Source organism: Poeciliopsis prolifica, unplaced genomic scaffold, assembly GCF_027474105.1.
Source record: "Poeciliopsis prolifica strain line A6 unplaced genomic scaffold, Auburn_PproV2 SCAFFOLD064, whole genome shotgun sequence".
In the NCBI taxonomy this organism is placed as follows: domain Eukaryota; kingdom Metazoa; phylum Chordata; class Actinopteri; order Cyprinodontiformes; family Poeciliidae; genus Poeciliopsis; species Poeciliopsis prolifica.
Window position 1 is genome coordinate 469646 of NW_026562439.1, and position 16364 is coordinate 486009.

Consider the following 16364-nt stretch of genomic DNA (forward strand, 5'->3'; position numbering starts at 1 on the left):
CCCCACTGTCAGCCCGGGATTGATGGATAGGACCGTGCATCGCACGAAACATCAATTCTGTCCTGCTTTCTCTTTCATTCTGCACCTCACGCTCCTCATCTCTCCTCCCTCTCTCTTTCTCACCCTCCCCTACTGATGCTGCTCCAGGTCCCTCGCCGGTTCCTCTCTTCCTCACTAGTTTCCACAAGGCATCCGTAAAGCCGGCAGAGAGCCCGCCGTGAGGCAGCAGAACAGCGAGGCGGGCGGACTGCTATTTCTGTCACAGCCTTTTCCGTCTGGCAGGGAGCGTGAGAGCCGGAGCGCTGGACTGGACTGTGGTTTTCCGTGGGAGAGGAGGCGGAGGGGGGGCGAGGGGGAGAAGAGAGGGGCAGGTTGGACAGATGGAGGACGGCGGTACCCGGCACCTGGGATGCTGCGTGGTTGACGTGAACGAGCTGAGCGCCAACCCTGAAGGACTGAGCGCTCCCGGTGAGCTGTCTGCACTGTCTGCACTGTCTGTCTGCTTCTTCTGCTTTTCCGGTTGTTCCATAAATCCCATCAGACACACAAACTCAGGAAACGTGTCTTTGGCAGCAAACTCACATGATGGTATCATTTTTTAACTTGAACTACACCATAACTAAGTTTATTCAGATGAGAAAAGTCCCATTGGTGCAAATTTCAGTTTGCTATGAACTGTTTTCCAGATCAGAGCTGAATAACGAAATCTGTTGGATTTTGGAGCTAATTGTCATGTTGCTTTTTGGAGGATCCTTTTTTATTTATTTATTTATTTATTTTTTTGCAAAGTCATGTTGATGCCTCAGTGTCGAGCATTGCCCCCAGTTACAGCAGGGAACATATTTACTGCCTGGCTGATCAGTGAACTGGGCTTTCAGTGTGGTAGTTGCAGATTGTCCCTTTATGTCTCTGTTGTCTGTAACTTAGTGTCTGATGTTACTTTGCAAAGTGTTCGACAATGACAAACAGTTTTGTAGCCTAAAAATTAATGTATTGTGTTTATGCTTCCACCTCGTGTTTGACTGTCTGCTCATATCTGCAGCAGTTCTACAGTGGACTGAAATAGTATTCATACCCAGAAACTTGTCAAAGCACAGAGGTCAGTGTGTTTTATAGATCCGCATGATGTGGTGCATAATTTTGAAATTGAAGGAAAATAGAAATACAAATTTAGAAAATTTACCTTGTATTTGCAAAATAGCTGATGATCAGACAGGCTGTAAAAATATGAACACTTTTAAGTTTCGCACAAACTCAAAGTTGGAATTTTGTCTGTACTTTGACTAGACCATTCTAATATGACTGCCTTGTAAATATGGCTGTAAATTTAGGGTTGTTGTTTGCCTGGAAGGTGAACTTTCACCCCATCTCTTGTTTCTTGAGGTTTCTTCCAGGATTTGGATTGTTCTAACCATCTTCCCTGTTTAGGGGCCACAGCTATAAAATCTAGACTCCTCACCACTCACTTAAAATTGTTCATTCCAACTGGTGATGCACCAACTACGCTTTAATATGCATTGATAAAGACATTGGAAACCATATTAGTAAAACACTAGAAGGTATTATGAACAATTTTCCCTATCGGCACTCTCAAGAGTACAGCCAATCAGCAGCAAGGAAAAAACAGCCAATCAGCAAAACAACCTGAATTGGTTGCTTTGCAAACTCTAAGCATGCTAACTAGCGTGTGAAGCTCAAAATTGAGCTTCACAGTTTTATGAGCTTACATAAAACTGCCCTATTAAAATGGCAATATTAGGACAATAGCTAAACTGAGGCCAAAGTTTCCCATTTAAGCAGTTGATGTTTGCAGCTTCTCCAGAGTTAAGATGGTCTCTGGGCTCCTTTTAAATGAACACCAAGATGTTTGTAGCTTTTTGGTTTTACCGTTCACTAGCAAATCTCCTAAGTCTCCACACAACATTTGGATTTATATTAAGATTGAACTGCACATTTTTTATTTAATTAAAAGATTGCCTTTTCAGGCAATTGATCGTGTTGGATTTTATTTAAGGTTGTCAGAATAAAAGGGTGCAAAGACAAATTCCCACTACTCTTTTTAGTTTTTTTTATTTGTTCAAAGGCATTTGAAGGCCAGACTTCATTTTTCTTCCTCTTCACAATTATTTGGTACTTCATGCTGGTCTTTCACACAAAGTCCCAATGAAACATGCGACTGTAATGTGACAAAATCCCAGAAGGATCAAAGGGGAGTGCAGCTTGTTTCTCTGAGCACTTTTGCTGCAGTCTGTCCTTTGCTGTCTTGATCTGCTGTCATTGAACTCTTACAGAGGCAAACTCACCTTCCTTCTCGCCACTAAGAGAAATGACTGAGGAGGTTATCCTTATCAGGAATGTCACAAAGCCTGATTCTCAAATGTAATATCTCTGCTTTCAAAAAGGACAAATGCTGCATGCTGAGCTGCTGAGCGACATGGAAGTTCAAAATCATTTTCTCTGTAGGTATAAATAAATAGAGCTGCACAAAGCAGAGAGAAGGGAGGCGCTTTGTTGCCTTGCCTCCTTTAAGCACACAAACTCTTTGCTAAGAAGCATTAACAGCATGCAAAGACTAAAGTGTGCTGAGAAAATTACACCGGTGTGCACAAGGTACGGTAAAATACATGGTAAAACATGTGCTGTCAACTGGAGCCACACGCTGCAGCACTCAACCTTCAATTCTAAACCCAGTACGCATAATCGTTAGGTTTTAAGTCCCACAAAACATATTTGTTGTGTGGTGGCACAATTATGAGTGTCCCAGGATAAAATAACCAGCTGACACCATCCGGTATTGAGTATGAATATTCTCTTACTTTGTCTTATTATGCATTTTATGTTAGCTGCTAATTACCTGTAGGTGGGAGTAGTGCATTCATGATTATCTGCCCTGCGATGGCCTGCTGTCCTGTACAGAGAGTACTGGAGGTAGTCATGCAAAACTCTACACCTGATGGATGGACACAGACAAATGCAAACTTTCAAAAGACTTATTTTAAACTCCTTACTTATTTATTGTTACGTTTTTTCACGTTGTCATAAATTAGACAATTTGCTGAAGTTACAGCAAAATACATCCAGAGTTGAAGCAGAATTTTATGTCACCATGAGAAAACATTAGTAAAAGGTGATGAAAGACTGTCTTTGCCAGTTCCATATGATCCTCGCCTGTGGTGCGCTGAGTGAGCAGACTGCAGACTCATTTGAGCATAATTCAGCTGTCTGGTACAACCCACACACTTAGAAAAACCTGCTGAGATCTAAGATAGATGTTGGTGCGTATGCAGCTGAAATGGACACAACTTTCCCAGAGATAAACTCAGAAAGAATAACAAAGACTAAATGCTGTTATTCTATTCTCATTATTAAAAGGAACACTGCATAAAAATAAAAATTATATCTAGCAACCAGGGTCAAGTTTGTTTGACATTAGCGAAATAATTTTTAATATAAATATCAAACTAAAATCTATAATTGTAAACTAAAAATCAACTTATAAAACACAGTTTTTCATTCCATTTATTTGGAAACCATTGTTTGAGTGGCCAGACATTTTTTTTTAAATAAAAATCTGATGGCCTCCACCAGAAACTTAAACCCTTTTATTTTCTCTGTGACAAGGCTAACTAATTTTAGCAACACAACTGATACAGAAATATAATTTCCTGAATGGAGGACTTTTACTCTGACTGCATGGTCACCATATATGGAGTGGTTGAAAGATTTACTTAGAAGCAAATAATTAGAAGCTGTAGCTGTCACTACATTTTGTATGCAAGTCAGCCAATATTGGATTTTAGAGTGTTGATGAGAAGATTCCAACATCTGTCATATTCTGACTTAAATGGATGTAATTGTTCTTCCTAAAATAAAATTTCAATTTTGAACTTGTGTAAATGGAAACAGAAATTACAGACCTCGGTGCCATTAAAAAGAAAATAACATCACAACAAACTGAAAAAGTCTAAATTATCTTCTACCACTGTGCAAAATTCAAGATGGCGCCAAATACTAAACCTGGCATTTGCCAAGTCGCTCACTCTTTGAAGGAATAATACAAAATATTAACAGAGGTGTGACTTTTGAGTGGTAAATTTGAAAAAAAGATGATTTGCTGATCTACTGATGCTTTCAAAAAAGTCTATTGTAGGATTTTTTTTCCAACTGAAAGCAATTAAACAAATTAGTCTGGATTTAAAAGAAAAACCGTTCAACAAAATCTTAATGGGGAAGAAACTACATTCATGCTGGTGTTTTTATGTAGAAGTTCAAATTGTGGAGAGAATTAACATGTGGAAAAAATAAAATGAATAACCAGGCAACCTATAACGTAATTTGATCAAACGTTTATGGCCATTAACCCTAAAAATTTAGATTTTATTTAATTTTCTGTCAGGTATTTACATTGAACCACTCATGACAGGCAAGAAGGCTCACTACAAATGTGCACATGCAATACTTCCTGTAATGATTAATTGATGCAATGGTTGTAAGAAAGTCTTTTTAAACTTCAAAAAGAATCCTGAAGGGATGGGAGGAATAAAGTGGTAGTTCCCCCATCTTTTTTTCTGCACTGAGATGGAGGATCCAGTCAGTACCTTTAAAGGTCACCTCTCTCTCCACACCTCACTTCACAGTTCAGACTTTGCAAAGGAGCAACAAAAATGGGCCATGAAAGGTGAAAACTTTTATTTTTCTTTTGAAGATGATCTGGATGTTCTTGATGGTTTCCATTTCTGAAGTCAGAATAAGATGACCCAGTTGATCTGGGAGTTTATCTTCATCAATAGAATGACAGAGCTTATCATTCTCTCTGTCATCCATCCAATGTTCCCACCAGCCTGCTGGAAACACTGGGATTAAATATGTCTAAATTAATCTTTGGAATAATTAAGGATATTTTTCTTAATGTTTATCTTATTGAGTAGCATCCAGCTCTTTTTTTCCTTTTTCTTTTTTTTTTTAAATGTACCAGTTGGACCAGTGACAACAGGTGGAAATTAGCACATAACGCTATAAAGTGAAAAATGCATCTCTCCTCCTGCAGTTAATGTATAGTGTATATTGTCCCTGTTTTAAGTAGTCAATTTTGGTTCTTTTTTGACCAATAGTCTTGAACTAAGATGAACTCATGAACAGCCAATGGAGCTTAAATTCAGTTCTGAATTGCTGGCCTGCTGTTCTTGCTTTGTCCCTCTCTTTCTCCTTTTCGCATTTTGAATTTCTGCCTAAAATCGGTTGCAACCCAGCAACGGAAAGGTGAATATTTGTAGTCTTCCTGTGGCTTGGTGCATATTCATCAGGCATGGAAATTAAACAAATTAGTTTGGATTAAAAAGAAAAACTATTTAACAAAAACTTAATGGGGAAGAAACTACATTCATGATGGTGATTTTATGTACAACTTCAAAATCTGGAGGGAATTAACATGTGGAAGAGATGAAATGAATAAATAAATGGTCATGTGACAATAAGTGCACTAATTAAGCATAAAATTATAACCTTAGACAATCATGATAGTGCTGCTTTTTGTCAGAAACCAGTGTTCTGCAGGTTAAACCTGACATTTGCCAACCATCTGAACCTTTTTCTGGTACGAAATGGCAGGTTTTTTAGTTGACAGGTGTAGGGGAGTGAGACTAATGAGAAAAATCTGATTGCAGTTGTATTTTGTTTTCCTTTGGTGTCCTGAAAGAAAAAGGAGAAAGCCAAAGCACATAATTACCATGTACAGCACAGTCGACAAGTTGACAGCCCTGCATTATCAGTCGCAGGTGAAATGGTTTATCTCCACTTTGTTGACGGGAGACAAGAGTGGGACTGAACTCTGCTGCCATGCAGTTATTGAGACGAGGCTGTTTTTTTTGTGTTTTTGTACACATTCGCTAAGGAAGAAATTATGTCATTTTAGCTATCAGCTAATCACATCACAATTTGCATAAAGGAGCGTGAGTTTTTGCTGTCAGTCCTTACCTGAAATATTAATTAGTGTTTGGTGTTTGACATGATAAAGCTATCACAGAGCCACCTCTCCGTCAGCGCCCTTGTTAACCTTCCACACTACATCTCTTATCGCAGTGACAGTCGAGACCACCTCGGCTGCACCAACTGATTCACAACACTTCATTAAAAGCTGGCAACAAAACCATCTGTCCCCTCTCAATCTCCCACCGCAGTAATGTGAGGATAACTCACTCCTGCGTTCAGCACCACTCGTCCTAATGGGATGCCTGTCTGTGCAAACATCAATCGAGTTACTGTGGAGGTGCGATCACCGGATGGATCGCCATGAATGATGCACGGGGGCTTTTAGGGAATTTTAAAATGCGGGAATGAGGGGAAAACGTGCACAGGGTTGGACAAAAGGAGACTGAATACAACAATTATTGAGCATTTATCTGTGTGCACTCGTGGGTAGAGCTGCTGGCTGGGGCGGAAGGGGGAATGCTATTTATATCTCTGAAATATCAAAGCCCATGCTGAGCCAGCCATATCAGTAAATTATTTATATCTCCTCAAACTCTAAAAGAAGATACTACTCAAAATGTTATCAGGATTTACTCTTCAGAGGGAACTTCTTTGTGTAATATCTATTCATGAGGAGAATTAAGTAGAAGTGATTAGCTGGTGAATCCTCTGCGTTTCTGTTGACTGGAAATTTTTCTTTAAGTGCACCGGCCAGTTATTTTTCATGCATTAAAGAGTTTAGACCAGTGACAGCAGTGTCTTCGTCCCACGTTTGTGTTTACAACCATGTACAATGGATAAGATGTACAATTTTTACTAAGGAATATCTAATTTTTATCACAGAAACAAGCAGAGAAAAAAGGTTAAGTGATCATCTGTAAGATGGACAATTTACCACCCAGGTCATTCATTAACTGTGTCATTCCACAGAAATGCCCCCATGCTGCTACATCCTTACAAATTCTCCTCTGCGCTCCCTTCAGCGTGCCTTTCCCCCCACTGATACCACCCACAGGCTCCGGGGGTCTGATAGATTGGTAGTACAGTGGGGCTGTGCTGTTATTTCTGGAACCAGATGAAACTGCGGTATAGCAGGCGGGTACACCTCATTTGCTCTGGGCACCTTTGGGAGATGCATCTGCATGTGCAGCCCACCTGCCGCCTCGCTGAGCTCATTACCATATTCATAATGCTGCCGGATATCGATTATAAATACCACACCTGTGCCACTTTTCTCCACATAGTTGTTCTGAGCCACATTGTAGCTTAGAGCATTGTGTGCTCGTCGCAGGTATGAGTGAGATGGGCTGCACGGGTGGTATGCATCTCTCCCCACGTAATGTTTAATTATCGCGATTAGACCATGTAGCTGTGCAGAACACATCCAGTATTTCCTTATAGGAATTAATGGCATGCATTATGTTTAGAGCTTCAGGAGAAAATCCCAGTAAAACACACTGATTTGCAAATGATCAAAACCCAGTTATTTATCTCTATGTTGAAATGCTGAACCTTAAAAAACTTGATGCCAAAAAACATTAAAATGAGAAAACAAAAAAAGTTGGGATATGTGCTTGCTTGTGTGTCTGTTGCATCATTTCTTCTTTTAGCTAAACTCATGCCACTTGGAGAAGTTTTACAGCTGGAGTCTTTTCAGAGTCTCGCTTGGCTGATCAACAATTCAGAGCCTTGTTTGCCATGTCAGACAGATTTTTACTGGGAGACAGATCTGAAGGCCTGTGAGGCCATTTTTGTGCATTCTGCAGATGGTTCAACATAATGATGATGTTAATAAATAGGAGTTTACTTGATGGCATTTTTGTCTCTTTGCTGAAATATCAATATTCTCTTCTCTGATCTGGATGGGGGATTACACATTCCCGAAACCTGTCGTATTTTTCAGTCGGGATTGTTGCTCCCTTCTCATAAGGGCAAAATAACCATGTCAAAGTTAAGAATGTGTTTTCTTATCAACATCACTGTGTTTCTATAAAGTTCCATCAAGTTTTTTTTGTATCTTGATGTCTTGCATTAGAAAAGGTTGATGAAAATGACCAAATCTGAATTAACTTCATCAATTTCAAAAATGTTTTATTGTTTTTGCTTCAGAAGTTTTGTGGGTTTTCAAAAAAAAAAAAGAGTTAATATTATAAAAGGGAGATGATATTTACCAAAACATAGTTGCCATCCATTGGTGGGTCTCAGTCCAAACCTCCGTGGAGAAGAGAGGACTCTCCATTTATATTAGATGTGTTTTCACCTTGTGTTTTTTTTTTGTACAATGACAATAAAGGAAGTCTAAGTCTAAGTCTCTTTTCCATGCTAAATTTTATCACAGACAAGCACAACATCAACGTCTGATGAAATGAGGCTCTGTGTCGTCTGGTTGATTCACTCAAAACAAGTTGATAGAAAAACACATACTTTGCAATATTTTTGTTCTTTTTTGCACTTAATTTACATCCAAATGATGTGCAATTTCTTCTGATTGGAAATTTTGAGGTTTTTTAAAACTTAAGCACAGTTTTACATTTTGCCTTTAGAGATAGATGATTAGTTGTAGCAATAAATATATTTTAAGAATATTTATTTTACAATACAGTAATACTGTACAGGCTGCTTGGTTTTTATAAAATACAAGTTTATAGAAAAACACATACTTCACAATATTTTTGCATTATTTTTATATAGCCTATGTATAAAAATTACATTAAATATATTTAAATGTATAAGTACATATAAATAAAATATTGTCACAAGAATGTCGCCATGTCCTTTACGGTGCAATGCATTCTGGGTAATTTACATATGCTTGGAGCGAGTGCACCTGATCCATTCTAATGCACCGACGGATTAGCATGAAAATCTGTTCGTGAAATTATGAAAATTTAAAAATAGAATTTAACGAATGTGAGGCACCGTAGTGTTGCTGCTCACTCATGTACAGCAGGTGGCGGTAGGTAGCATGAAGACGCTTGCATCCTCCATAATAGAAAACAAGAAGACAAAGAAGAAAGAAGAGGGGCGGGGGGGGGGGGGATCGAGGTGGTGGTGAAAACCCCCCTATGATGACATAACTTTTCAGTTTGAACTGGATTGAAAATAATAGAAATGTAAAAATCACAAGGAGTAATGAAGATGAGGAGGACCAAACGGAGGAAGAGGAAAAAGTTGGCTGAAGAAGCTGCATTTGTGCGGCTGCTGCCACATCTGGTTTCATAAAAGACACAATGAATGGTCAGACTGCGTCATCGGGTTTGTAGTTTTGTAAGTAGCTCATTGTCGGGTCTGGTCTTAGCAGCTCTTTAGTGTAAGTTTCTCTTCCTGTGTTTACTCTGTCGATTACAGTACCGAACGCAGCCGTCTACGTCATCAACCCAGCATGCATTGCGCAGGTGGACAAAAATATGACACAATATACAGTCTAGATGTATTACAAACAACAATTTTGTAGTGAATAGTAAAATTGGCCTACACATTTAGGCTAATCATGGATCCCTTTTAAATATCAAGAGAAGGATGCAAATCAAATTCAAAGATTTTTTTTTTGCTTTGTGACTAGTGAAAATGTATGACTATAATTTAATGTCACACACAACTGACCTCTGGCACGTTTCCAAACGTTTTGTCCCGAGATGTTCTGAAGCATATCAGGAATCCATCAATGTCAGTTGTAGAATTGCAGAGCCATGTGAAAGTATTCATACTGAAACCTTTCCACATCATTTTTAAACTCTTTTGACATCTGAAAATTATTGCATGGAACTGCAATTGGCCCCGTCTACTTTGACACCAATAAGTAAGATCCAGTGAAACCAAACATCTTCAAAAGTGACTTAGTAAACAAGTATTTTTATTTTTATCTAGCTTTTCGAGCAAATACTTTAGTACACTTGAAATGAAACCAAACTAATTTAATATTGATGAAAAAGTTTTAGTTCCACTGGCAGATTATTTCATTTGTAGGTGAAATAATCTGCTGGCACTTCCACTAATACTTTTTTTTTTTATCAATATTAAGAAATCATTTACTTAAAATAAGCTCCTATTCCCACATCCTGCTATAAAATTACCTGAGTTTTGTCTGATTTCAATGGACTAAGATATTTGCTCTAGAAACTACATCAATAATAATTAGATTAAAATTAAAATTTTGTGTTTTTGCACTGTACTTACTTTGCTGAAGGAGTCCAGAATTTAGTCTCCTATTACGCATACAGAACACATCTTATGGAGTACAAGCCAAAGCATGCAGACTTGAAAAAAAAGAAAAATATGATGATGGATGATTGACTTGAGAAGTGGAAAGCTCTCATCTGGACTTCACTGCTGTCAGATGTGATGACGTATCTGTCTTGTGCCAGACAGCAGCAGTTGCAGCAGCCTTGCCTGTGAGGAAGAGAAAGGCGCTCATACACCTACTGTGTCCTCAGGCTGCAGTGGTGCAATTTAACACCGATCTTAAAAACTCGACGCATGCAACAGTTTCCAGAGCGATGCTGGAACACACTCAGTCTTTGTCTTAGAAGGTGCAACATAAACTGTTGACTGTGTACAAACAAAACATCTGGCACCTTCCTTTCATTAATATTTGACAGTCTACCTAAGAGCTCTGCATATAAAAGCAGGCAGCTGTGAATCGTAATCCTCCTTCCGCTCTGTCAACATTCACTCGCTTTTCAGCACGTTGGGTTTTTCGTGATTGGCATCCCTTCCAACCCACACCTAACTTATCTTCATTCCTCATCTTTAATTATTACTGCAATGTCAGGGATTTGTCACTGCCTCCTACTACTCTGAAAAAGTTAATGTATGGCACAGATGGAGTCCTCTAAACAAACTAGGTTGTCACAATGACAGTCCCTTATGATAACATGGCGGCAAAGGCAGGACCGAACAGCTGGCTCTGTCTGAGTCCACATTTCTAAAGGGTCCCCCTTTTTTAAACAATACAGCATGACATTCTGGCTTATTAAAGTTTCATGTGGTCCTACAAGGAAGCTTTAGTGGTGACAACATGAGCAGACACCGCCGGAGAGGAGCAGTTTGACAGTTATGAGAAAACCAGAGGATGACAGGAAGTTTATTTAAATAAAGCATACTGTACTTGTCCTGCTTTTGAAGACTGTACATGAATACATTTTCTTTTAGTTCTTTTGCAGTTTTGATTTTGAGTTTTAAAATTTGAGTCTGGTCTGTTTTACATATTTTGAGCTCCTTTCAGGATAAGCTGTTTTAGGGCCTCTTGTCTCTTTAAATCTTAATAAGTGGCTGCTGGCCCCCCACCCTAAACCCAATGTTTGCATTCACATGTGAAAATCACATTCTAACAGCTAGTACATAACCTTGATGAGTAGTTTCTTTCTTTTTTTGCTTCTCCTTTTAAGCAACAGAGAGATGGACAATTAAAAATATATTTATTTTTTATATTTCACAATATTTACACTTCAATTGAAACTGTTTTTCTGATAGACTCAAGAATCTCCTGTTAGAAATCACACTGATCTATTTTAAAGGTCAAGTGTAAAATCTGAAATACTTGATTCTTGATTTTTGAGAAAATGTTGGAGTGCCAAATTCCAGAGTTGAAGGAAAACTTTGCAAGAAAGACAAAGGAGAATTCGAAATAAAGGGCTTTTGAGAGAAGATTCAGAGTTAAGATAAAAAGAAGAAGCCTTACTTTTGGCCTGGGTCTTTTTATGTCACCTCTCATTGAACCCAACTGGGTTCCTGGATCTTTGGTTCCTCTCGACAGGGAAATCTCTGCACAGCATCTGTTCAACCTGACCTCAAGGTCATCTCTACAGGGAGGGATCTGTCACAGACCCTGAATGTTCGATGGTTTCTTTCGTTGGAATCTGAATCGATCAGTTAAAGGGGGAGAAAAAAACAATTTCTAAGGATAAGCTGCGTTTTACCTCCAGCACATAAACTGAAGCTGCTGAAACATTAAGGAGCATCAAGAGGAGAAACAAAAACAAAGAGTTAGGGTAAATAAAGATTTGCCACTGAATTTACCGGTCGATCAGATCCAAAATACAACTGAGGGAAGGCAAAACTTCTTTGATGCTTGTGTGTGTTGCTCTATCTCTTTGTAAATTCACACTCTGTCTCTCCTCTGAGTCAGCATGCAGAGCTCACTAGAGTCACAACATCATGATGTCATCAGGTCCTGGTCACCCCAGCACCGAAAAGCCTTGAAAAGCATTTGTGCATCACATTATTATTTTACTGGGTGGAAGCAGTTTGAGCTCAAGATCTACCGAGGTCTAAGTTAGCAGAAAAAGAACATTCACTCGAAAGAGGCAGTGTTAAAAATCAACATTTATTAGCTATACATCATGTTATAATGTTATTATACATCCATGGAGTGTTTCCTCAATTCTTTCATGCATGTTTGGGAAATCCTTCACTCTCCCATGACAACATTCAGCTGTGCAAAATGCCTGGGTGGACCTAGCATTACAAGAGCTACTTTTTAGAGAACGATGGTGAAAACGTTGTTTAAATGTCTTTCTGAAGGCAGAGTGTAGTGAAGATCAGGACTTTCTTAAAGAAACAGGCCCAATTTCAAGGCATTAAATTGTAAAGTCCATTTCTTTAAGTCATAGTTGATACATGTGGCATTTTCATAAAAATTGAAGCTAACATACTTTCTTGATACAGTGACACTATATGCCTGGAAAATACATAATACTGTCCCTTTAAGAATACTATTTGACCTCATGTAAATGAACATCTTCGTGTCACTGAATGCCATCCTCACAATACAGGTGTGTTTTTAGCTTTTATTCAAAGGTACTTGGTATTTTGCTATTTTTTTGAAAGTTTGTTCCAGATTTGTTGTGCACAGAAGCCGAATCCTGCTTTCCTATGTTTGGTTCTGGTCCTTGGAAGGACAGGCAGAGCAGACCAGAACCAGAAGACCTGAGAGGTTGATGCAACATCTTTAATGTATTTTGGGGCTAAGCCGCTCAGTGATTTCTAAACTAACAGAAGAATTTTAAAGTCTCTCTACATTCTTGGTGTTGGTGAGAATGCCAACATCAGTGTTCTTATGCACATGTATTTCATAGACATGTATTGTACACCACTGCCCAGGCAGAGTGGAAATGGGCCATTTCAGTAGCATGTTTTTGCTGTGAGAAACTCCAAAACCAAATTGATCTGATCGGTGCACAGTTACAGCTGCCAGAGAACAAAATGACCAAAATCTATCTAGCCTTTGTAAATGATCCTCATTTCATTTAATGTCTGTTATCTAAACTCTAGTGGCTCCAATAAATCAGAAATCTCCCTGAATGTGTGGCCCATTAGTGGAGTTGATGAGCCTTAGAGAGGCCAGTTGTGTCTGTGGGCACATCAGCAACACACTCGGTGCTCTAAGGTGTCGATCCAACCTGCAGGCGTTTTCATCTGTTTTGTGTTTGAGCGGTGGTGTCGGACTGGGAGAGCAAAGAATGAGAAGCAGCACTGGTGACAGATGATAGACGCACTCAGTACACTGCTCATCTTTTTTGGCATGAGCCCTCAAGGACAATCCATACCAGAAACTCTCGTTTGAACGCCCGACAAAGTTTGTAGGCTTTTTTGCATAATCTAAACTAACAGTTATGGGAGATTGTCACGCTTAGAATTTTAAAATACCATTTCTCTGCTATCGAGCTATTTTCTTATTAAAATAGTTTTCACAATCTGAGCTCCAGTCCCCATCTCTCATTAGGCCTATTGGCTGCCGATAAATTATTGGCTAGAAATGATTTAGTTGCTTTTAAAAGTTAATGACTCAAGTACTTCTTACTAGAGAATGGTGTGACATTGCAGTGTTTTTCTGTCAGGGTGTGAGTGGACTGGTTGTCAGAGCAGGAATCCAGATTGCAACATGAAAGCAGAGCTGCACAGTGTGACTGGATGTGAAGAATGCACACAGCAGGAAAGACGGACCGCGACGAACACCGGTCGGGAGGATGCAAAGGAACGAGGCTGCCAGGAGACGAAACGCGTACAGACTTGATCATATACAGAGTGAAGGATTTCAGGAAATGTGAGGAATGGGAACAGAACTTTGCTTCTCAGTCACACTGTGGCAACACGTAGGGGAGTTGACAATCCGGTGAGCAGCGGGCGGCAGTGTGTGGGTATTTATACTGCAGAGGCTTGATGAATGAAGGCTCCCAGGTGTGCGGGCGGAAAAAGAGACACTAGAACATTATGGCTCTTATTTACTCACACACTGTCACACAAAAAACATGGGGGTGGATCAACAAGAGACCGACCTGACATGCAGGAAGAAGGAAATGAAGGCATGGGCCGCCTGGGATAGGTCCACTCACGCTTACAGTGAGTGGACAGAGAAATACTGCAGGTTAAATTTGCTTGGCACATGAAGCAGGTTGGGCTGCAGAGGGCAGAACTGCTGCCTTGCATCAAAAAGGTCCTGCATGTCATTTGCATGATCTCCATGTGCATGTGTGGGTTCTCTCTGGGTACTCTATTTTTTTCCACAGCCCATAAATATGACATTTAGGTCAATTGATTTCTCTAAGTTGACCTTATATAGTTTGTGTGCATTATTGTGTCTCTGTACCTGTTTTTGCTGTCAGTTTTGGACTCGTTTGATTTAAAAAAAAAAAAGTATTGCTATTTCAGTTTTTTGAAATACTCTAATTCTGAGACAGTCAAAAAACCTCTTCAGATTTGTGCAAAAAGTTTTATCAAAAATGTGAATTGTGTTTCCATGAAATGAATTTATTTTTATAATTCCAATTTACACAATCGTATGGTGAAAGCAGCTTGTGTTGCGCTTTGTTTGACTGGTAGCCAGTGCAGGGTGTCCCTCCCTCCGATCCAATGGCTGCTGGACATGGACAGCCCTACACAAATAAGAGGGAATGGACAAGGATAGATAAAGATAAAAAGATTGATCTTTTCCAAGCTTTTCTTTAAGCAAAAAACATGATATTTTTCATTTTTTTAAAAAAAGATTAAGATATCAAGAGAACCTTAATTAGTGAGATCTTATTCTTTCTCTCTCTCCTTTTTTGTTCAACAGTGACTGTAACTCCAAAGCTGCGACAGTTGGAGTTCAGCATTGGTAAGTATCTAATCTTGCACAATGTTGTTTTTTACATAACATACATTATGTGTACACATAGTATCAGGGTTGTCTAAAGTGCTGCCTTTTGATGCCTGCTGGCACATGCTGATTGTGCTGAGAAGAGATTCTTACTGATTAATAAAACTCTTTTAACAATGGAAAATGTTTGGTAGGACAACACCAAGAAGTATCTGTTTTTAAAAACCATAGTTTGTGCTGTTCTGATGTCATAGTAAGTCAGACCAAAAATATACTGTGACTTTAACTCATAAGACACTTGGCTAAGAAAGAATCACTTGCATGCAATTCTTGTTGCCAAAGAACAGTTTATTGACCAACAAAATTGAAAACAATTGACGACAAACAATTAGGAAGCAATATGCAATTTAATGAGGCACATTTGCGAGGCACTTCGTGTTCAATTTACAACGATTTGCAGATCTGTTTCCTATAAAAATACAACTGCAGCATGTGGCGAATGATGGGAGCATTTTCATGAACTCTCTTGCATGTAACAAGTGGTAGCTTAGAAGTTGATTCAGGAGCATCATCATGAAAATCTTAGGGTGCAGTTGCTTTGGTGGTTTTGTGGCTATATGTGGAAGAGTCATAACAGGAATTGGTTCAGGAGTGATTGTTGGTGAGGCCTGAGATCTTAGCATTGACATTGTTCTGGCTCTAAAGTAGTTATTCTTAATTTGCTGTGACCTGAAGAACGTCGAGCAACCCTGAACTTGTGCCAACGAGTCCTATGAGGCTCACAAGTTGGAGTATTTTTGTTTTTAAAATGACTTGTTTGTTTTATCAACTTTATCTCAAAGCTTCAGCTGTTTCTCTCTCTGGAACAGCCATGAAATGCATTACAGAGCATTTTGTTTTCGAAGCCTCTGCTATCTAAGGAGGGAATCTTATGCATGTGTTTGAGTTTTCTCCAGTTCTTATTAAAACTCTGGGCTCGTATTTGTGAAAGAGCTGCAGCTGTTCCATATTCCACGGGGGTGAAAAATGAGTATAAAGGGTCTTAACTGTTTTCACTGTGTGTGTGTGTGGTGTGGGAGTGGCAGCAAACCTCCTCAGTAACATCACAGCCAATTAACATTTAATGAGATAACTGTAGGAAAGCACATTTTTTACTGGAACAATGCTTTGCTGCGATGGTGATGATTAAAAAGTAACTGTTCCACTTTTGCATATAAATTTCAGCTTATTTGTCATAAAAAAAACCTTGTCTGTTTACATGGAAACAAACTGAAAGAAGTCTTTCTAACATAACTTTGATCACATTATGTTTTTATCATTA

The 16364-nt window shown here is 39.0% G+C and overlaps 1 protein-coding gene across 2 annotated transcripts in view; it reads left to right on the forward strand.

The window, feature by feature from the left end:
• The first annotated feature begins 365 nt into the window (after positions 1 to 365).
• Positions 366 to 16364, forward strand: part of inpp4b (inositol polyphosphate-4-phosphatase type II B) — a 178002-nt gene continuing 162003 nt past the window's right edge. The window contains exons 1-2 of one of the 2 annotated variants that reach the window (XM_055019846.1): positions 366 to 468; positions 15020 to 15061. In XM_055019846.1, the coding sequence (XP_054875821.1) occupies positions 381 to 468; positions 15020 to 15061 (130 nt within the window). In that variant the 5' untranslated portion in view covers positions 366 to 380. The remainder of the gene's footprint in view (positions 469 to 15019; positions 15062 to 16364) is intronic. The other variant, XM_055019847.1, reaches the window with a different exon arrangement.